Source organism: Phasianus colchicus, chromosome 3, assembly GCF_987193195.1.
Source record: "Phasianus colchicus chromosome 3, bPhaCol1.hap1.1, whole genome shotgun sequence".
Classification (NCBI taxonomy): domain Eukaryota; kingdom Metazoa; phylum Chordata; class Aves; order Galliformes; family Phasianidae; genus Phasianus; species Phasianus colchicus.
In genome coordinates this window covers 5,316,612-5,339,952 of record NC_143438.1, presented here as the reverse complement: position 1 = coordinate 5,339,952, position 23,341 = coordinate 5,316,612, and the positions used below count along the sequence as shown (strand labels likewise).

At 37.7% G+C, this 23,341-nt stretch overlaps 1 protein-coding gene across 5 annotated transcripts in view; it reads right to left on the bottom strand.

Annotated features, from left to right (window-relative positions):
- The window catches only part of DCDC2 (doublecortin domain containing 2), a 55,223-nt gene that overhangs the window by 12,162 nt on the left and 19,720 nt on the right, over positions 1 to 23,341 (bottom strand). For all 5 annotated transcript variants that reach the window (XM_031610043.2, XM_090136854.1, XM_090136855.1 and 2 more), the window contains 6 exons: positions 22,409 to 22,485; positions 22,165 to 22,296; positions 19,067 to 19,210; positions 17,979 to 18,033; positions 15,424 to 15,613; positions 1,259 to 1,359 (listed from right to left, as the gene is read on the bottom strand). In XM_031610043.2, coding sequence (XP_031465903.2) covers positions 1,259 to 1,359; positions 15,424 to 15,613; positions 17,979 to 18,033; positions 19,067 to 19,210; positions 22,165 to 22,296; positions 22,409 to 22,485 — 699 coding nt within the window. The remainder of the gene's footprint in view (positions 1 to 1,258; positions 1,360 to 15,423; positions 15,614 to 17,978; positions 18,034 to 19,066; positions 19,211 to 22,164; positions 22,297 to 22,408; positions 22,486 to 23,341) is intronic.

Below are 23,341 nucleotides of genomic sequence, written 5' to 3'. Positions count from 1 at the left end.
TGCTTTGTTTTGCTTTTCTGAAAATATGTTTTTTAAAAAAAAAATCAGATTATTAGTAGTGTACGTGCCTGAATTTTGCTTTTTTCACATATGCATACTTCCTCGTAAAAGCAGCTCAGGTAGCAAAAAAATCAGTAGCAACTCAAAAATACTGGACTCCACGTGGGCCTCAGCACATGAATTTAGAGACATCAAGCAAATCCCCAGCATTGCAAGATTAAGGGCACAAGGGATGCTCACTGGCAGCTGTATGAACAACAGCTGCTCTTACCAAATACAGAAGTGGCAGTGCACTATTTGCTGTTTTCCTGTCTCTAGCAAGGGTCATCATTCTGTAGCTGTGGTAAACCGTCAAGAGTGGCTGCAGGAAGGGCAGAACTCTTATGCCTGCCATAGTATCCCTATGGAGAAGTACAGTTGCCGTCCCCAGGCTCTTAAATTTTGTAAGAATTGCAGTCAATCTAAAATATAAGACCTGAAAACCCAATATATATACTATCAAATGCTTCATGTTACACCCAAGGAAAGTTTTATGCACCTTCCGAGGCTGATGAACAGGCTAATTATTTCCTAATTTGATAATTGCACAGTCAGGACTAGGGCACAATGTACTAAGAAACATAAGAAATATAGACAGGCAGTAGTTCCTCCCCCACTTTCAGTACCACAGGTAAAATCCAACACAAACTAATTATCACAACAGCTCATAAGGGCAACAACAATTAGCAGGGGTGATGTCCTGATGGCGTTTAACACACAACTCTCTGAGGTCAAGGAAGGGATTCTTTGTGCAAAGAGAGAACTTCAGCATTCCTTATGTCAGGAAGCAGAACAGTCTTGATGAAAAATCTGGCTAATTAAGTGCTTAATTCTTTCAACAGAAGACTGTACTGGTAGCTTGGACAAAAATCTGACTAATCCAGGCATGTTTTTGGTCGAGGACTGCAGGAATTCTGACCTTGGTTCTTATATTATTTCACCAATACAAATGGAGTACAGTCTGGCTGAATCTGCTCAGTAAGTAGTTGAGACCTGAGGCCCTCTGAGTGTTCTCAGATCAGTTCTGAAGCTGATGTACAATAAAAAGGTAACTGAAAGAAAAAATTTGCTAAAGTTCCCATAAATAAAACTGCACTGGTGAGAAGTTATAATCATCTACAAAGAAATCTCTTGTGCTCCTGAAAGAAATTGAGTACAGAACACACACTACCAGTGAGGAAAGAAAGAAAAAGCTGTTTATTTAAAGTTTGAACAGTACCTGGTCCAATGGAACTTCTACACGAGTGTCTTCATCTTCTTGAACTTCAGCTGCCCCCCACGTTTCAGATTGCTTTTCTCTAGCTCTGTAAATCCCTTCACCTACAATGGGAAGAGAGAAGAAATAAGTGAGGTCCAATTGCGACTCTGTGTGGCAGAACTACTGAAGTGCACTCGATATTGCTGCTGAGTGGGTTTCCAAGCAGACTCACCATTCCTTTTAGTGAAGCTTTCAACCTCCCATTATTCTCAATTGGTTCTCCTTTTTAATAACAAATAGCATGCTACACCACTGGGAGAAGGAAAAGGAAATAGCATGAACAAAGCCCCAGATCCCAATTCCTTCAGCTTTAGAAAAGGTTGGGAGCAATTACAATAACATTCTGTTGCTTTTACTTCTACAGTCAATGACATTACCCTCTTGGACTCAGCATAGTAACTCTTACATCTAGAAAAATAACAGGCACCAAATCAACAATGCTTTGAACCAGGACAGGAGCAAAACAAGGAAGGGCTCAGAAATTAAAAACACAAAGGTTAGTTTAAATCACTTTCCTCTTTCTCCATCCCTCTAGGAAAGAGAGATGTGTATGCTGTCATGTTCATACCCAGCATAATAAGTAACCATAAGAATAAATAGGAAAGTTTGCACTTCATTGAATTGCTGTATAATTTCTCATAAAAGGATGCAAACTTGATAATATCAAACCAACATGCAAACCATTCTCTGTTGCTGAACACTAGGAAGGAGGAAACAACCTGTAAAAGAAACAAGTGATGAAGGAGACTTGCAGAAGTGTAGATAATGATTCGCATAAAAATAAGCACTGCCTTCTGTGGAAATTAGTTTTCCAGTTTCTTTTTTCATTGCTATGAAAAGGGAAAAAATAATCCTTGGACCAAAATTCAGAGGTAGAATAATCACTGAAAACGGTCACTGACCAAAGCATCAGAAAGCAAAGATATTATCAGAAATATCCACAACTTTATTCCATATTGGTAGCACTGGCTGCAGCTTAGGGGAAGAGATTTTGTGACGGACGTAACAGCCTGGGTACCTGGGATTCAGTTCTGCTGGAACTTCTTTGCCCAGCCCATACTTGTACTCTGAAAGCACCAGTGTGCAGCATACCACAATGTTCTTAGTATCACAGGTTGGATTCTTATCCTCACCTACTATTCTATGTTTGATCAGAGACAACAAAGAACATCTCATATTTGGTGGTAGCATGGTAAACCTTCAACTATCTACATGCATGTGTTTTGTTACCTTTTGCAGATGTCCAGAGAAGTAACAAAACACACATGAACCAGTGATGCACTGATAAAAACGTCCAGAAAAAAAAACCAAAATGCACCTGATATCATCACAAATGATCCATACATTTCACATTTTCATTTTTGTGAGCTCTCTAGGAGGCAAAGTTCTGTTGTTCTTACCTTATATTATAGAAAGATTATCCTGGGTGCCATCGAAAAATGCTTAAAGAATAACAAAGTCATCAGGTCCATCCAATATGAATTCAGGAAAGAAAAGTCCTGTCTCAGTAATCTGAAATCTTTCATGTTAAGATAGCCTGCTTACTGCATGCAAGGAAGGTGGTAGATTAGGTTTGTCTGGATTTCAGTAAGGCTTTTGATACTGTCCTTTACAGAATCCTTCTGGACATATTTTCTAATTGTGGGATGAAGAGCTGCATGGTACACTGAGTGAAGAACTGACTGGTTGGTAGGGTTTGAAGAGTTGTTGGCAGCCATCTACTAATGGATACTCCAGGGCTTAAGCTGGTAGCCACTTCTGGTCAACAACTTTATCAGCTACCTGGATGCAGGTTTGGAACACATCCTTAGTAAACTTGCTGACAATTTAAACCAGGAGGTGCTGTTAACTGTCTTGAAAGATGAGAAGCTTTGCAGAGGGGATCTGGGCAGAATGGAGCACTGGGCTATCAGTAACAGGTTGAAATCAAACAAGAACAAATAGCAGGTTCTGTACCTGGATGGAGCCATACTGGACAAAGGCACAGATGGAGATGAGTGGCTGAAGAGCAGCTCAGCAGAGAGGGATCAGGGGGTACAGGTGACAACAGGCTCTGCGTGAGCCTGACAGCAAAGGGCAAACCTTAACATTGTGTATACAGTATAAAAGGAGATTTAAGCTCCTTGAAAGCATCCAGAGAAGGAATCAAAGGTAAAAACAGGGCTGGTAGGTGTGTCCTGCAAGGAAAAGATGGCCATAATTAGAAGATATTAGTTGAAGAGTCCTACATAATCTTCTGTCACCTCTCCAGGACGCCAATGTCTTGCATGGAAAGCACTCTAAAATAATTCCTGCTTTTTAAGTGCTAGTGGAAGATGCTAAAACTGAACTGAAGGCTGCAATGGAAAAGAGCAGCATCAGAGAAATCACAAGACCTTCAAGGACAGTGTTTTCAGGTGAAGTGAGAAATCAGATCATTCTCAAAACAGCTGTGGTCTCTAAGAAAAACAAGTAGTTAATTTCAAATGCATTCAACAGAAGATATCAGTACTTAGTTTCAGAAAAGGAAAAGAAAAAGTCTGAGGATCTAAAGAAAATCATTACTGAAAGAATTGAATTATTTATCTCTGTGCAAACATTAGGGTATAGAAGAAAAATGTCCAAAACATATGTATCATCAATAACAAGGGAAGGAGAAAAAAGCACTTAGGTCTGAAATGCGTCAAAGCTACTGAAGAAAAATGACATCAGCTGAAAAAAAAAAAAACAGGAAAGATGTAAGAGTGGAACAAGTCCAAAATCCTAAAGAAAATTACAAGGAATTTAATTAGGCATACATTAGACACATTTTTCTTGTATTTTTGTATTAGAAGTGAAAATAAATAGAAATTTGTGAATAATATACAAACATTAAACACGATAAAAGCAGCATCAAGAAAATATCTTCAAAAAGTAAACATTGTTAACATTGCTACTCTGTATCAGACAAATATTTACACTTTTTGCATGCAAATTAAAAAAAAAAAAAATGTGGAGGCAGGCAGCTAATGAAAGGCCAACATATTCCCTGCTCATGTGTTTCTGTGCAAGATCTTGTCAGCAGCAGTTTGCAGACCTCATTAATCACTATTACCCAAGCCATGAGTTATTCAGGTCCTCACAAGCAAATATGTTATGTCGGGTATTTTTTTGCATCATTTTATAGGCAATATTTCAGAAATGCTTTGTGGTTTTAGAAGAAAGTTTAGCAAAAAAAAAAAATCTTACTGATGCAATATTTCATATCTCTGTCTCCAAATCATTAGTCAGTTTCTATACAGTACTCTAAGACAAACAAGACATTTCATGCAATTTATAGTGGTTTCTAAAATAACAGTTTTGTAAGTCTTCATTCTAAAGTGTTATGAACTGACATTGCAATCTCTACTAATAGAGTACTGTATGTCACTAAAAAGAGAACTCCCAGCACTTCCATTAGATGAAACATTCATGTCTACCCAAAATAGTTCCTAAAATATTGTAGATTAGACACACTCCTCACGCAAGAGCAAGTTCTGATTTATCATGCCCCAAACAAACTAGAAATGTCCAAGATAGAGATGGCCACTGTCAGTATCCTCAACACATTGAGGCAAAGGAGCTCTGAGGAGTGGTAGGAATAGAAGGTAGGTCCAAACCTTACAGTCAAGTTGTGGTATACTCTATCACTCTGCTCCAAGCTGAGTAGAAGATGACAGCAGCAAAGGATTAAAAGGCACTATAAGATCCAAAATGTCACTGTACTGCTTGGCCTACTAGCAAGTACAGATCAGAGGGTTTATTTCTAGCTATGGTCTTGGCTCTCCATGCCACACTAAACACTGCTTCACTCAAAAGGTGGAGCAAAATTTTACTGAGAGGCTCCTGATCTTCTATAAGGATATTTTCCGTTCTATTTGGACGTGGTCCTGGGAAACCTGCTATACATGTCCCTAATTGAGCAGGGGAGTTGGACCAGATGACTTGTGGAGGCTTCTACCAGCCTCAAGCATTCTGTAATTCTGTGTCCAGACAACCAGAAGATATTGGAATTTAAGGTTTTGCCACTGTGTAAAAGCAGACCACCTTGAGTCATTAATTATCTCTGCTTTTATATTTCATGTAGAGTGAGGTATCTTAAACATACAACAATGCTATTACCTGATTATTTAAAGCAGGATCATGTTTAGCAATTCAGGATAGAAGGAAAAAGAGAAGGATCCACAGAAGGGCACAGAATGGATCACAAGAAGGAAAAAAGAGGAGCAGTCTAATGAAGAGAGGAGATTTGCAGAGGCTAAAGGAAGTTCTTGGAGTATTGTTTTTGGCTTCAAGCTGGAGGAAGTGAACAAAACCTTTAATTGCAAGTGCTTTTCTATAGAGCTTCTTCAAGAATTGCACTTCACTTCTTCTTCAGCTTCATAATTGCAAAGAAAGACCTATGGAATCTTGAGAGAAGAAAGCAAAAACAATAGAAGGTACAAGCTCTAACAGCCAAGGATCTTTGCATTCAGATTCCTTTCCTGTCCTGTCCCCCCACCCATGTCAGCTATGCTGGCATTGCAGCACCTGAGAATTGATTTACATGAAAGAGAGCCCATCACTGACTGATCAGGAAAGTTTATTAGATATTCACATCTCTGGCTAATCCCCTGGGAGGCACACAAGCGATTAATCAGCTACAGCAAAACTGAAATCTCCAAAACATTTTGGCTAACACCACTTTGTGATATATGCTATCAATTGTCTAAATACGTAGACATTCACTGTACTCAGTTCTGTGTATTCAGAAAGAAACAATGAATTGATGCATGTATAGCTTGAGCAAACCTTTGTGCCTCACGCCACTCAGTATTTCAGCTCAATTTTTTGTACCCTTTAACAAACAGGAAAGGGTGAGTTTGTTAAATAATAACTGAGTTATACGTTGAACTAACTCATAAGAAATCTATATATTTTAAATAATTAAACATAGAAATTAATGGCTCTTGTGTAAGCTCCTTACCTAAGCAGAATTAACTATAAAGCCATTTATTGCAGCATGAATTACAACATTATACACTCATTGCATTACAAATTTGAAACTGATTGAAGTAGGGATAAAAAATAAAAAATAAAAAAAAAAAATCACTGTAACAATAGCCTGCCCTGAATATTTTATGGAAATCAGAAGTGCTTACTAACTGCAAGCTGTGTATATAAGCAAGAAAGTTTATGTAATTATTTGGAAAAAATAATAATGTGACTTACCACAGAGACTGCCTCATAAAAATGAGCTTAAATTAAAAACAAATCTTAAAAAAAAGTATGTATCTGTGGCTCCTTAAATTGAATTGATTGATATTACGAACTGAGAGGATGTATGCCTCCAAAAGAATTTTTCCCCCTTCTTCTTTTTTATTATTATTTGGAAGTATCACTGTCTCTAACAAAATACTGTCACTCTGGTGACAGGCTTGTATGTGTGTGCCTGTGACTTCTGCCATCAATAAAACAGAACTAACAAGAAACTGGAAGCAATATACACATGATACTATTGAGACAATGAAAAGTTATTTTTCTTCACCTGATACTACTGCAGCTGCAAGCTTCAAAGAAGCTATTTTTTCCTATGCAGAAAATACCCCATTTCTAAGGGGATCTCGTGCTATTATAGGTTGCTAGCATCTGAATATCATAACAGAATCTACAAAAGGTACTCCTAGAGTTTTATCTCTTATGCTGCAGTCCCCTTTACTGATAGGAAGTGTGGTAATGCTAAAGCAAAGGAAAAGCTGCCTTGGCCATTGTAATACTAGAATGAGGTGGAAAGCATTGCAATAATAGCAAGATGGTAAAGTCTTTGGCTACAGCAGATGTGAACAAGCCCAAAAGCTACAGCCTTAGAAACAAAGGAAGAGAGCTGCTTACCTTTAGAATGCCTCAGGTAGGCAGGAATCTCCAGCAAGAAGCACCTTTACACCTCCACTGACAACCTTTACTGAGGTCTGGGGAGGAGTAGATCCTGGCTCACCTCTTCCAGTCACTCATGTGCATTGCTTGCACCTGAGCTCCCCTGGGTGGGCCCTGCATTCCTACCAGGTGCTCCATCACTGCTTCAGGCCGTGACTTAGCATTTCTGCTACAGTCAGCTTTAACAACTCATTCCTCTTTATACAAATACAGAAAATCAAGGAACTGTGTGTCATAATGTAAGGCTTTTTCTTGCTTTTCCCTACTTTGATTGTTAACCTCATCTATTCTCTTTGTTTCTAAGCACTTAATTTATTCATTTATTTAAAGGACACGTCATTATGGTCCTTTACAATTTGAAATTGATAAAGTAACTACTGCTTAGCACCAGCCTTTTGAATTCTGACTCCAGTCTTAAAGTCAGCATTCTCCCGAGTGTGGCTTATACTGTACAAAGCAAATGCAAAGCCCTGAAAAGTCTATCCTATTCCAGTCACTCCAAGCGGAGCATCAGTAAACCTATATTCTACCCCTCAGTGAATTAAGCAGCATGACTTACCTATTGTCTAGTACTATTTGCCCACTTCATGTTTTGCAATGCATTCGCCTTACTAAAAGCAAGCTCTGAGAAACACCACGTGCTTGGAGAAAGGGGCCACAAGGTTTGCCATCACCTCCGTTCCCCACTGCTAGCATATTCTGGCAACTGTGATTCAGTAATACACAGTAACATCAACAAGGGTTCTCACTTCTTATTAGATACTGCAGTTTTATCTCCTGTTGTGCAAATAATTAGCCTCCAGATCCTGTCTGCAAATAAGAAACAGAATGACCTCTCTTTCCTCAGTTATTATCTGCATTGACAGCAAAGCAACAATGATCAGATCTATTCATCCTTGTTTAACTAAAGATAACTCTTATATCAGCAAAGCTGTCAGCTGGGCAACGTGGACAGTAACAGTTTTAGCCCACAGTGCACAGTTGAAATTCAGCAGTCCAGATGCATACTCTTTGGAAAGTTCACAATTTTACTAAAAGAAGTTCAGGAGCAGATGCCATACCTGATGTTCTATGCAGATTTCCTCTTAAAACTGAGTTAAAGATTTAGGGGAAGGTGTTATTCTATCCCCTGGCATCTAGTGAAGGGATGAGTGGAAATGGCACAAAGCTGCACCAGAGGATGCTCAGACCAGATACCTAAAGGGTATTCAGACATTGGAACAGGCTTCCTAGAGAGATGATTTATGCCCTATGATTGTTTTTGTATAAAAGGCATTTGGATAATGTTCTTAATGATATTACTTTAAATTTGAGTCATCTCCATCAATGATCTTTGTGGGTCCTTGGAACTAAATGATCTTTAAGGTCCCTTCCCACCCAAGACATTCTACAACTCTGATTCTATTCTTGTTTCATAGTTGTAGCACAGCATTCACATTAACTTCTAACAAATACTTAAAATGCAAAACTACAACATTCTTTGCCCTTGTGAGTTCTTGCCTCACTTCCATTATTTTAATACAAAACACACAGCAATTGTGCAGATAATTACTTTCACTTTAAAAACTCCTAATCCATAAATCAACCACTAAGTGTACAAACAATAGCTTTTTTAAGGGCTTTGGAACACACATTTAATGGATAAGTTCAAAAGAATAACATTGTATTAATCAGAAGAAAGTTATATTTCACACGCACATAATGACTTGGAGCTATAACAGAAAGGTACAAAGCTGTGAATTATGACTTCTGTAAAATAAAAAAAAACAACACCTTTTTAAGCTAGAAAGTTACTCTAGAGAGAAATATGGCATACAGCTGATGCAGCCTCTTGGCCAGACCACTCTTCAAAATCACAGCACATGTCACTACCTATTGCAGTGCTACACATTGTTGAGTATAAAAGGAGGATAAAACAGTCAAAAGTGAACAGCACGTCCCTCTTTGCTCCTGATCAAAGAAGAAAACATGTGATAACCAGATAGAGAGGTAAACTAGAAGAGGTTTTGTCTTTCTTTTCATCCCCCATTCAGCAATTCCAAGACATACAATCATTTCTACAGCTGCTCGGTGACATATGCTCAGCCCCCACAAATGGAATTTCAGAAGTAGTATCCACTTAGGAAGGCTGAACTTGCTCCTGTTACACATCTCTCCTCATAGCTCTTCACTGACAGTAGAATGTATCTAGGTCCAAGCAACTGTCCAAATTCAAACAGAAAAGCTGGGACAGAAATGAGAATTGAACTCATATCTAGCATATTGGTGAAGCAGCGTGAGACAGAAAGGACTACTTGGTGAAAACCCAAGAAACAGCATGGAAAGAAAACAGAACAAGTCAGACAAAATGAAGGAAGAGCCAGATAGACTCAAGAGGGAAGAAAAAGTGTCAGAAGATAACTGGAAAAAGAGTGGAAAGTCTAGATGGAAAAACAATGAAAGGTGACAAAGAGTAGGAAGGGAAGAGGAAGGGAACAAAGCAAGGTAGATGGAGAATGCTGCAGAGGTCATCCTGATAAACAGAGAAAGAGTGGCAACAGTTCAATCACAAAAGCTGCCATGCATGCCACATGCCACAGAACACCTTGTAGTGATGTGGGACGTCAGCCTGTTTTCCCAGGTAAATAGCTAGGACAAGAGGTAATGACTTTGCACCAGGAGAGGTTCAGTTGTATATTAGGAAAAAAATTCTTCTCAGAAAGACTGGTGAGATATTGGAACAGGCTGCCCAGGGAGGTGGTGGGGTCACCGTGTCTGGAGAGTCTCCATAAAACAGTGGAACAGTGGAACTAAATAATGTCGCACTGAGTGACATGGTTTAGTAGGCATGGTGGTGATGGTGATGGTTGCACTACATGATCTTAGTTAATTCTTCTTTCTTTTTGATTTGAAAATCAAGACTGTGGAATCTCCTTGGAGGTCACCAGCAGCCACCTGGAAGGACAAGGTCCTGGACACCCTGCTCTGGATGTCCTTGCTGGATAAGGGGTTGAACCAGATGGACCCAGAGGTTCCTTCCAACCTCAGCCATTCTGTGATTCTGTGATGCCACTAAATGTGCAACCTTGTGAGTCTTATCTGATATATATAAGAATACATACATCCCAAAGAACACTTCAAATGATGATCCTCACATTTGTTCTGGGATTTTTTTGTTTGTTTGTTTTTCAAGGAGGTGGCAAGTACATTCAGATGGCTCTGGCAGATGTTCAGGTAGGTTAAACCCGAAGAGCCCCCTAAGTCAAGAACAACAGGCTGTGTGACAGACACATTAGGTCAAATGGATATGAAAATATTTTCTGGGTTTGCATATTTTTAACAATTTTTTTTCCTGTCCTGCTCCACTGGTTTACCAGCAATCACCTCAGTATGTCAAAAGAAGCAGGCAGAAAAGCCAGTAATATCCTGGTCAGTTTAAAAGAGGCAAACTGTTTGCTTTTCTTAGTTAGGAAGGAAATTTGTAATGACATTGCATTACTTCATAATTCTTTCTGGAAAAGAAAGGACTGCATGTCAAAATGGAGCCAGGCGACTCTCATACGATGTGCCATATAAAGTAGTGCCAATTTTGAACAAGGGCAGTGTGTTTCAAATTTTGCCTACTTTGATACAACTACTCATTTTCCACCACTGCCAGAGTTGTAGTCATTGGGCTCACGATGCTCTGATGAGGTTTTCCAGGGAAAGTTTTTGAAGGGGACAAATTCACCACCTACCTCTGTTCCAAAATGTGTATTAAATCAAACAACTAAGAACTTCCCATGTCCCATCTACAGAAAGATGATTTGGTGGACATAGTTAATAAAGTTTCTGTGCTATATTTAGCATAACATGTGGTTCTGTGAATGAAAAAATATTCAACTAGTAAAACATAAATTAGGAAATTTGATATAAACCAGGCTATCAAGTCACAAAATAATGTCTTCAGCAGTTTGACATCATCACAAAAAAACAAATAGCAGTTCAACCATTCCAAACAATAGAGAACAGAAATATGGTGTAGTGCTGATCTCTGCAACCCTGTATTTTCATGGTTCAACGTTAAGCTGAGAGCACACCAGGACATCCTCTGTCAAGGGAAATTTTTGACACACAGAGTTCGGCTGAGAAGGAGTATACAGAATTTGCAGCGCTCCCCACTATCAGCTTCCAGCTCCCACAGACTTGCTGGCCAAGCTTCAGGTCACTCCATCTTCAAGTGTGAAAACCACCAGAACAAAACAACAACAACAACCAAAACAGCAATCAGGAAATAGATAACAATTGCAAAGACAATGACCCTTTGAGGGCATTGTAGTACATGTTCATTAAACTGCATCCCTACAAGCTGTCTATGTTTTGACTGCATTGGAAATCCAGGTAGGGTGTGTGAAAAGCCCTGAGGAAATTGTGCTCCTTCCTTGTATTTTGTCTTCAAATGCTGGAGACTCTCACAGACAAATACGGCCAAAAATATTCAAAAGTAGTATAAGAATACTTTGTATTACACATGGAGATGTTTTTTTCCTAGTACTTTCGACTATGTGGAAAAAGGCTTGCTATTCATTTTCACTGGAAAAAAATAAAAAACAATGAAAAGTAAAACAAAGTGGAAGACGTTGGTTACCAAGCATGGCATAATGTATTAACTCCTCTTTTGGATTCCTAGGATTCAATAGAGGAAGAAAAAATCCTTCTGCATGCATACAGCCTAAGAAAGTTCTTATTTGAGAACTCACAATGTACTGTTAGTAGATCACTCAAGAATAGATCCACTTGTAAAATTCTCACCATATTATTTTTTAGAAAAGAAATGTTATCTCCAGAGATTTTTAAACAGAAGGATGTTGATAATTGTAGCTATAAGCATAGACATTTCCTATCTTTCTGAATGATGTTCCCGAATTTCATGGGACTGTGCTCTACGCACGTTAAAGCACTTAATTTCAAAGTAATTAGTGTTAGGTATCTCTAACAATCTTATAGGTGCATTTTATTGCCTAATATTAATGATGAAATTAATTTTTTTTTTCTGGTACCTAAACTATATCCCGAAAAAATAGTTTCCTTTATTTTTGTCCCTTTTTCACAACATCAGCACATAAAATTTTTTTGTGTGCAGTCATCTCAAGAAGAATGCTGTCAATTACATTATGGATTCCTTTCTTTTTAGATTTAGCTTAACTTACCCAATCCACAGTGCTTCAAAACACAACAAAAAGAAATTGCACTGAGTGTAATGCCTTCAGGTTTGGCTGGGTTAACAGAGTGATTATGAAAATGCAAACAATTTGACACTGGTAGCTTGTTTGCTCAGCTGGGCCTCATCTCCAACAATGTATCTCAGACACCATTCTCTTCCAGAGGGTCATGTCTGCTTCTCTTTAAGTGGTGAAACACATCACTCACTTCAGCGGGTCAAAAGAAACAGCGAATGCTTTGCCAGCAGCACCAGCTCTTTCCAAAATCTCGGGTTCCTCTACCAGTCCAGTAAATCTCAAACAATTTAGAAAATAATTTGGGTAAAGGGCCTGAATTACTTTTTCTTATGATGAGACCCACCTACTTCAGAATGTTTGCAATTATTACAAAAACCTATTGCAGCATGCACTTCTGTACTTCTTTCACAGATGGGAGAGTGGGAAAAGGTTGAAGTTTTTAAGTGGCCTAGAGTGCTCCCTTACAAATTTTCAGTCAAAATGACTGAAGGGGAAGAAAAGGGACAACTGGAATTCCTTTCCAAAACACCATGTTTCTCCTTCAAATGTTTGGTTTTACACAGTGATAAACCATTTACCCAGGAAAAGAGTTCCACTAAGAAGTAAGCGATCCACTAAGATTTAAGAGATTCAAAATAATTACATGTGGCTTCTCAAATGAAATGGTAAGTTCAGGATACCAACTACCATTCCTAAGGGCTTGCAAAGCAAAATGCAGAAAATGTGAAATTTTAATTCCACTCTTCTGAACGGGAAAAAAACAACAACAACAAAAAAATCTTAATGCAGAGCACCAGGAAAAAAAAAATAGAGACAGAAGGGGGGAGGGGAGAAAAATACCATGAAGTGTTCTTTGAAAAATGTGGCAAGTAAACACACTCAAGCTGAACTAGAAGAATTAAATAACAGCAATGTTCTTCTTAAAACACATAGCTGAAAATCACTCTGAGACAGGAGCCTCTTAATAAGAATCTACAGGCAACTGCTTCCTGGAATGTTTTCCACTTGATTGGGTGAACAAATACTGGGGAATTTAATTAGAGAAAGATAAAGCCTGTAAAAGTTCACAAGTCTGCAGCGCTCATGGTGACTCACCTGAAGATTTACAGGAGGATGAAATGCTTTGCTTTTTGTGCTTGGAAAAGAAAACAGTTCTTACTGGCTTAGCATACATCTCCTCATCAACAGAAATCATGAGAGCAGGGATTGCACTCCATCAGAAACTCATTGCAAGGCTTGGAATTTCTCATCCCATATTGCCTGAATTCAACCCAGAAGCATCATCTTCCTCAGTAACTGCCTGCATGACCAGCTAGGTCCAGACTTGAAGAACAGTACACACATCAAACCTCACATTCCCACATCCACTAGCAGTCTTCATGCAACAAGATGAAGAGAAGAGAAATGAAAATCTCTCTCAACACATTCTTAATCTCAAACTAGAGTACTGGCTGCCTTTAATAGCTTTTAGTCACAGAAGACTCAGAAAGTATGGAAAATCTGAAGTGGAAACAGCAAGCAATCACTTCTTTAATAAACTCAGAGGATTTCCAAACATTTCTGTCAGGAGCTAGAGTAGAGGTAGCACTAACCATGGAGAGAGAAATAACTCACTAAATTTGCTATCTACCAAAGTATGACTTGTTCCTCAGTCACTGCCTGCTAAAAGGACAGAGAAACCTATTACTGCTTCCAGTACTCTTTCTGCCCATGGGAAAACAAAAGAAGTTATCTGAAACCTTCTAACCTAATATAAGGTCCACAAAAAACAGGTATGCCTCTTGCCTTGGCAAGAGGGATCTCCTTTCTTCCAGAAAACATCTGCAAAAACTTTCTTTACAAAAATCCTCGGAATGGAAAAAAAATATACAGAAAATCAACTTAATGACGCTAATCAGAAAAATTTACCTCCTTTGTCTACTCTTAGTGTATAAAGTTGGAGTGAGATCTGCCTAACTACAGTCTAGATGGCTTTGCCACTTGGGCATGTTATCACACAACTTGCTCTGGGCAGGAGGTTGGACTAGATAGCCTCCAAAGGACCCTGCCAAACTCAGCCTTCCGTGGTTATGTGCTAAGTCTCTACACAGAGCAGATCAGTTCTCTGAACAGGAGGAGGCTAGATCAGAATGTAGGGATTTTGAGATCTATATGAAGAATTCCATACCAGCATTTCCCAGCATGTCAGTGCATCTATTTATTTTTAAATGAAAACGTATCAGTAATCAAAGATATCTGGAGTGATAAACATTAAATACAGTGGCTTTCCCCTGAGCCCCCAAAACTATTAAGCTAAAGCATTGACAGCCCTCTTTGAGAGGTCAGATCTGATAGTTGCTCCCTTAAATGTTTCAAGCATGCATCAATAAATGTGTAAAATTGAGGATACATCATGATAATTTCAATGGAAAGAAACTGTTGAGCTGTTTTATGTGTTGCAAAGGATGAACAGTTCTAGTCACATTCCTTTTAACACAGTCTCCATTCTTCAGTAAGAAAAAAACCACCGAAAAACAGTTGGCTAAAACTATATCCACTCGCCAACAACAGGACAAAATGAAATTTGACTCAAGACTGAAACGTATGACTCAAGACTGAAACAAAATGAAAATTCAACAAGCTTACTCTGGAAAAAAACCTCTTACAATACAAAAAATATTGCACTGTTCTTTTCAAACTCAAATTTACAAAATTCTTCTGACTGAAAAAGTAAATTCACAACTCAAATGCAGACGTAAACACAGTGATGCGGGATTACGTGTATTGAAATTTTAAACCACAGGTTATTGTTGCACATTAGTTATGAACACAAACAAACGTTATGAAAAGTATAATTTATTTCTACTTAAAGATATCAATTGGCCTGCATGAATGACTTTTCTAAGCAAAAATTACTTCAGTAAATTAAATCAGCCAGTGTAAAGCGACAGTTCAAGTACCATGCTAGTTTTGTGTTTCACTGGCTTAGCAGGAGATAAAAAGCCACTATGCTATGATTGAATTTATCTCAATACTGACCATTATCTTGCAGGAATCTTGTAGAAGCTGTTTGATTTGCTTTCGTAGATTTGTTAGAACTGTGTCCTCTGGACACGGAATCCTCTGGATTATGGCATTTTTTGACCTTCTCTTTTGGAGGCTGAGGTGAGGAACTGTTCTCTCCAGGGTCACTGGATCCAACAGTAGATTTAGACTGCCGATCATTTCCCTGAAAAGAAGTGTTCATCATCATCATCACTGATGAATAATACTTTTTAATTTCAATGTTATTCCAAATTTTTAATATCTATGGAATTGAATCAGGCGTTAAAGAAATGGATTCATTTACAATCAGTAAAAGAATATCTAAAACAATCTGGAAAACTGTAACTGTCTTATCAACTTTCTACATGATCTGATGAAATGCTCCTCAACAATTCACAGAAGAAAACAACACAGTTACTGCAAGGAAATAATGTTTAATCTGATGGAAAGAATGATTAGGCAAATCTATGTATGCATATAAATAATAAATAGCTGTATTTTGTTCATGTATATGTGTATCTCATCTATGCATATGTGAAGATGTGACTTGTGAATAAATCACTGCCTGTGTAAATGCAACGTAGATATTGACCTACTAAGTGTCAAAAGTGGCTGGGGAAGGATGACAGTCTTTGTGTGGCGGGAGCACTGACTACCAAATGAACAGAATGGTCTGCCAGCATGTCTCCTCTGAATCGCCACCAAGGAAATCACCCAACTCCTCTGCTTCTGGGGTTGTGAATTCAGAACAAGCAACAGAAACCTGAACCTGATGTTTTCAGCTTACATGTACGTACGGTACTGGACATACCAACAATTCTAGTAGCTAGAGATTTTATTCACAACATTTTTCCCCAGTCTAAATCTGTTCACAGTATCATAAAAACCTTAGCTGCATATAGCAGCCCTTTATAATGCTGTTAAGATTGCACTAAGGTGGGTTAAGAGATTAACAACTGAACCATAGTTGCCTCTCAATAGGGGGATGTCAGCCTCCTAATTCTGTCATTTAAATGGCATGAGTATTTTCCTACTAATCCAGTACTGTCAAAATGCTCGGTATAACAACAGAACACTCAAGCAGAGGGCAGAAAACTGTGTCAGCATCTGGAAGCATTCACTTTGTCACAGACATTGATAAATCATGGAAGGCAAGTACACTTTATTTTAGTGTTTCACTTACTGTAGCTGCATGAACAATTTACGACATTATAGAACTTGCACACCAGAATGGACTTTCATTCTGCAAGTCTTGGCTACTTCACTGCTGAAGTTAAAAGCAACGTCTGTGTAAAAGTAAAACTGCTCAGAAAAATATGTCCTGAACAAACTTTTGAATCTCTTCCATTTTTTTTTTTGTGTGATTCTTCTGATTTTTTCAAGAGATAAGTTCTATTTTAAATATTTTACTGAAATGCCACCCAGACTTTACCATCCAATCAAGCACTTATTTATCAATACCACTGAACCTACCATTTATCCTTTCAATAAAAAGGGGGCAGAAGTATTTCAGCCTCTTCTAATTCAAACTGGAGATTGTCACTCCCAAGAAATAATGGTAAAAACATGTAGAAACCAAACTTAAGCAAACAGTTTCACAACCCATGCCAGTTCACTCTCTTTCATTACAATCTCTATATGGAATAAAAGTGATTATAAATAATTTTCTCTATGTGCTTCTAAGATAAAAGAGTTAATAAATAATTGCTTGCAGAAATTGCTTGCAAAGCTCATTTATTTAACAACAAGCATGACTTTGAAACTGTATTTTTTATGCTGCGTTTCAACAGAATGGAAGTGAGACTTGTATATTTTATTCCTTATTTTGTTAAGAAGTTCAAGAGGTGGTTTTTTTTGTTTTTTTGTTTTAATTTTATTTGTGAATAGTGAATGGATACGATCAACTAACACAATTAGAATGTCAGACTGCAAATCTGACACTCTGCTGTCTTGTACAGTAAACTTTATGTGTACGTAAATTGGTGCAAACAAACATTTATATTCTAATTTGGCACTAAGTGTACAGTGAACTCATTTTTACACATGTGAATAGCTCCACATTATATAAAGCAGTGGATGCTCAACCTCTGTATTGTAATGGTTAGCTAGGGACGAAACACATTAGGCAGGAAACTGTTTTAGGGCCTTGTTCAGACTCAGCATGCAGAAACACCTTTTTCTGCAATATGCTGTGTGAATGGCCCTGTGTTTTTCCTTTAGGAGCATAATTTGAATAAACAAACAGGTTTATTACCAGCAAATACATAAAGATAGTTGAAAAGTAGTGTGGAAAATACCACAACGCAGCAGCTGTTCTTTGCTAGGGAAGATTTTTTCAAAAATAAGGCATCCATTTCTGAGACAATATTTTCTTGGATTTTTTTTTATCTAATTGACACTCCAAATAGCTACAGATTCATCAAGCCATACCACCAGGTGGCTGTGGCTTGTTCTCTATGGATTTAATGAAACTCAGAGGACAAGGAGCTTTCATCTGCTGGAATTAAGCAAAATTAGAAACAAATGCCATTATGGCATTTGATACTTACACTGCCTTTAGATTTTCGAGATCCTGCAATTGGAGGCAGTACGGATGCTTTAGAACTGCAGAAATAAAACATGCCTTAGAGTTCTGTGCACTGTTTCTTTCATAGACACTATCAGCCTATCACTAAATCAAGCAACACCAAGAAAACGATAGCAACAGTTAATTGTTTTATCTACTAATTGCAGAGTGTTGCTAAGAATCACTTATTTCTGCTCACCAGAGTACATTTAAACACATAATCATTAATTTAGTCCAAAAAATGCACTACATTTCACCATAATGCACAGTTAAACCCACTTCTAATCCCTAGGGCAGTGTTCAGTGAGTTGGAGTAGGGTAATTAGAACAAGTATAATGAAACATTCCAGCAATTTCAATAAAATTCTATGTCATCAATTGATCAAGCCATCTTAAGCAATATTTTCCACTGCCTTTAAATTCATTTGTTTTAAGTTCTGTTTCTCAAAATGTTTTGTTATTCATGTTGCTCACTGAAATAAATAAATACAGCAAAGTTTACATGTATAATGTGGGACAAATGCCCTAAACTCATTTGTGGGACAGGTTGCCATTTATTTCCATTTCTTTCATTGCAATGACTCCCAATTAACTTCACATTTCAAAGATACCAAAAGCCCAAGTTCCATCTTATAGAGGCCATGTTTAGGGCTCTATTATGTGATAGTGCTGGCTTACAAAAATGACCCAAACATTAAGCACTCTTAAAGGAGTACATTTTCCATAAAGCATTACCATGCTGACAAATGTAGCTACGCAGAATCTCATTTAACTAATAATTCATGATCTCATTTGTGAATTAGGAAAAAAAATTAAGCCAAGGCAAAATAAACCTTTGTCTGATAAGAATTTTGTGAAATATGATCAATATTTCATAATTTATTTATGAGCCAAAATAATCCCCTGCATTCCCATTTTCTCTTTTATTACAGATTTCTATCTCTATTTTCTTAGACGTTTTCAATAAAATTTTACATCCATTCAAGAAAATCCATCCATCCATCTTTTATAAATGTTTTATAAATTATAAATTTCTGGCACACATACAAGAATGAGAAATATGGAACTTACCCCTGTGGCCTTATGGTAGATTTGCTAAACAGCAGCTCACCATATGGTAACTTCTTAAACTTTTCTCTACCCACTGCAACATAAAATTGCCCTTTCTCCAAGTCTGACCCATTCTGAACATGCTTTCCATCTAAAGTGTAAAGTCTGAAAGAATATGTAAAGTCTTAATATAATAAACCTTACCATTTTGCAAAATGACATAAATGACAGATAGACCAATCTCACTTAAAACTAATGAAATATGAAGCACTACGACAGATGAAATTTTCTCACCGTTTCTAAATAAGTGTGAAGAATGTATTACTTTGGTCTTTAACACTTTCCTCTTGATATCTCAGGTGGGATCTGTTCTATGGGTTGTCAGTCTTGGCTGGACTGTCCTTGTGCATCTACTGCATAGTCTAGATTTGGTGCCTTCTGATTTCCATCTCTTTGGGCCAATTAAAGACGGACTGGGTGGGAAACATTTTCCTAACAATGACACCATCGTAGCAGCTGTGAAACAGTGATTCATCTCAGCTGGTGCAAATTTTTCTGAGTGCAGCATGCAGGCTCTTGTTCATGGCTGATGAAAATGCATAGCTAAAAGTGGTGGCTATGTTGAAAAATAGTTTTGTAGCTGAGAATTTGCTCTATCAAACGGCGTTATTCTGCTCTTTGTATCTGATGTAATTGTGGAAATAAATAGAAGGTAATACTTTGAGAGCATAGTGATACTTACAAACATGACTGCGGGTTTTCATACCTGATCTTTCACTTTGCTTACGTTTTAATATTACATGTACTGCACAATTTTTTATTGTTTAATGTAACAACCAAAAAGTTACAAGCACCTGGCATTTTCTAGTTTTATTTTTCATCCAGAAAATAATGATAATAACAACTGAATGAAACCAAAGTCACTGAAGAAGAAAGGGGAATTAAAAATGCATTTTTTAAAAGGGGAGATATATATGTAACTGCTGGCATAACCAGCATCACACACACAATTTTTGTGACACTATTATGCAGCTTGTTACCCTCTCAACTGGTCCAAACCATTCAAAAACATCCAGGGTTCTCTCATACTTCCCTGGCTAATATTATGCAGGAAATGTTCTCGCAGTCATTTCTGCTCACTCTCACTGGGTGATAATCAAAGGCTTGAACTGTAGGCTCATGATGAACTTCCATTTTCCCTCCTGAGTCCCAGCCAAAAAGTGGCAGTCAAAACAAAGCAAACATAGGCTGACAAAGTGGATGTTAACATGAGGAATCATTATTTTCAGACACCTGCCTGCCTACCAGATACTTGCTGATCAGTTTGCTGTACCCCATCCCCAAGCACAATCTGGCAAGGAGAAAGACTACTTTCTCATTGTCTTCTCTCTCATATTTCTTACTTACATCTCTGTTCTTATGATGATGATCAATAACTGTTTTCAAAAGCCACATGTGAAACTATAAAAGTCTTGGCAGCTTTGGATGTCATTTAATGACACGAGGAAGAAAAACTGCCATACACATAATGCAGGTTCTTGTAACTCCACTTAGCCTTCCTGGAATCAGTGGTCTTATAGGAGCTCTCCTAACAGTAACATAATTTCAGAAAACCCCAGCAATTAATGTGTAACTTATTAAAGAACAACAATCACTCTACCAGTATATTTAATACACATTCTTAGCATTTTAAGGAAAAAACAATGAAAACTGGATTCAAATAAGACCAGAAAAGGGAAAGCATTAAATAATTCAAAGTGCTATGTGCATTATCTTATTTTTAAAAGATTGCAACAGAATCCTGGAAAGAATAATGAACAGAATACTTCTCAAGAGCAATTTTAACTACACACATAACTATATATGCTTTCATATATATCATTCAGATCCACCAAGGAGTGATAGGAAGTAACGAGAATAAAAGACAAGCAGGTTTTTAAAACCTTAATCATCCAAGGAAGTAGAAAAAAAATGATTTTGTGAACAGCTGTTACTATGTTCACTTCAGGATTATGGTAGCTGAGAATCAGATCCAGAAAGCTGAAAAATGAGTTTAGGTTAACTCTGATGGAAGGAACAGTGGTGAGAAGCCAGATAACAAACAAAAGACATGAAGGACTGAGGGGAAAAACAGATGACAGCTGATACTCAACAGACAGCATTATCTTCATGTTTTATGGTCTGCACCATCTCTGGAAAAGTAATCACAGGAACTGAGTCAAATTATTGCATTTTCACTGATTCTAGATATATAGAGAGGCAAGCTTAGCCTCAGAAATTGTGTAAGCCATGAAGAATGATTTTCCAACTCTTTCCTATCTGAAGAATAGATTTCTGTAACGTGCTCTGCATGGGGTAACGCTGGAACATCAGTCATTTGCCAGTGCACATCTTTGGCAGACTGTTTACACAGTAAAGTTTATCATGGAGACCACATATCATTTTGCTCTAAAACCTGCAGCGACAATCAGATCTTATTTTAGAGAGCTTATTTTACATTTCAAGGCCTTAAGGTGATCTAGATGTAGAAATCTATCTACAGGGTATGCTGGGGATACCCTAATAACTAGAGAAGATACTGGAATGCCCTGACTCTTACCTGGAGGCTGAGCTGACTGATTATAAAGCGTAGCTTTGTCAGAGAACAGGTCTTCTAAGACCAAAGGATCTAAAACATTTTCCTTGAAATTGTTTGCCCCAGAAAAAGAACTATCAAAATTAAAGGTAAAAAGGACATTCCAGATATTTTGACTGGCTCTACCGAGGTCATTTATGTCATTTTAACGTGTTATTTCATTATTTATATTAAATACATTGGATTATTATTGTATTACTGCATACCTGCTAATTAAACATTTAGCTGAGAAATAACGATTGAATAATACTGAGAGTTTTGGTGGTTGTTTGTTTGTTTGTTTGTTTTAAAGCAGTTGAAATGAAACAAGAAACTGATGTAGAGTAAATGTATTTTCCAGGTTTCTAGAATCATAGAAGGGACCTCTAAAGTTTTCTCATAGAGGAAATTCCTATAAAGCAGGCATGATCCATATCTACTTTCAGAGTTTTAAAAACATATGTAAACAGCAACTGTATCTCACAAATATTCAGCCTCCTGATACCTGTGAACAGCTCCACTTCTGAGGGAAACCTTTGCTGTAACCATTTCAAGAATGTGGTCCCAGTGATTCAGAGTTTTCCTGGGAATAAGGAGGCGCACTACAGGGCTAATAATGTCTCCATTAGCAATCAGGCTGAAATAAAGCAAAGTAATATAATTTGAAGGACCATTTAAAGCAAAAATCATCTGAAGTTAAGAAAGGAAGGAAAAAAAATAGCATCTCAGTAACTGAAAATTCAACTTACAAAATCGTGTAGGGCTCCTGGAACGGTTTTCGAAACCTGGCTGATGCAGTGATTCTACTGTGAGTAACTGGCTTGACCTGCAAGGACAAAGAGAAATAGAAATCACTCAGTCTTCACAATGGGGTAGAGCTTTCCCTGACCACCAACAAGAAGAGTGGAGAACCTAGAGAAAGAAATTCCTGTTTTTAAATATGCCTTTTATTCCCCCCCAACTTCACCTTTTACAAAGCATCCAGAATTATTATTGCAGGTTCATAGGCTTGTTGAATGACAGCTACAGCATAGCACAACATAGCTGTATGGGAACTGTTGAACCACGGCCTGAACCACTGATTGATCACCTGGGGAAAGGAGAATTGAACTGCAGAATAAAGCATGGATATTTCTAATATTATTCCCTGTATTGAACAGGTATCGCATTGACATCAATCAGGTTGCTCAACGTTAATGTCATTATATTGAATTGAAAGTCATGCAATATTGACTAGGTAGGAGTCCTTTTGGAGTTAATAAACACAAATTTAAAAAGAAAACAGAATAACAGATAGATGGAAAGACACAAAGACAGACAGAGAGATACACTCCAAACTCAGAACAGGCCATAAAACCACGCTTTGATCCTATCTGCAATGCAACACTCAGGTTTCTACGATCCACACTGTAGTAGCACTAATTAGAAAGCATTCCCTAAACACACAGAGGCATTTCTGTGTCCCAGGTGTGCCCAATTATTTACTTGTTCCTACAAGCTGACGAAACCATTAATATTGAGGTAGACTCCTCAGAAGATCATGGTGTTATTGCATGCAGCCTAATCGCTAGGCCCCTGAGAAAACAAGCAATGTGACAGATGCCAGCAGCTCATGTATGATTCAAAGGACTGTATTTCTGCCAATAGTAGATACTGTGGTATCAGCTTGCCAGTCTGGCTTT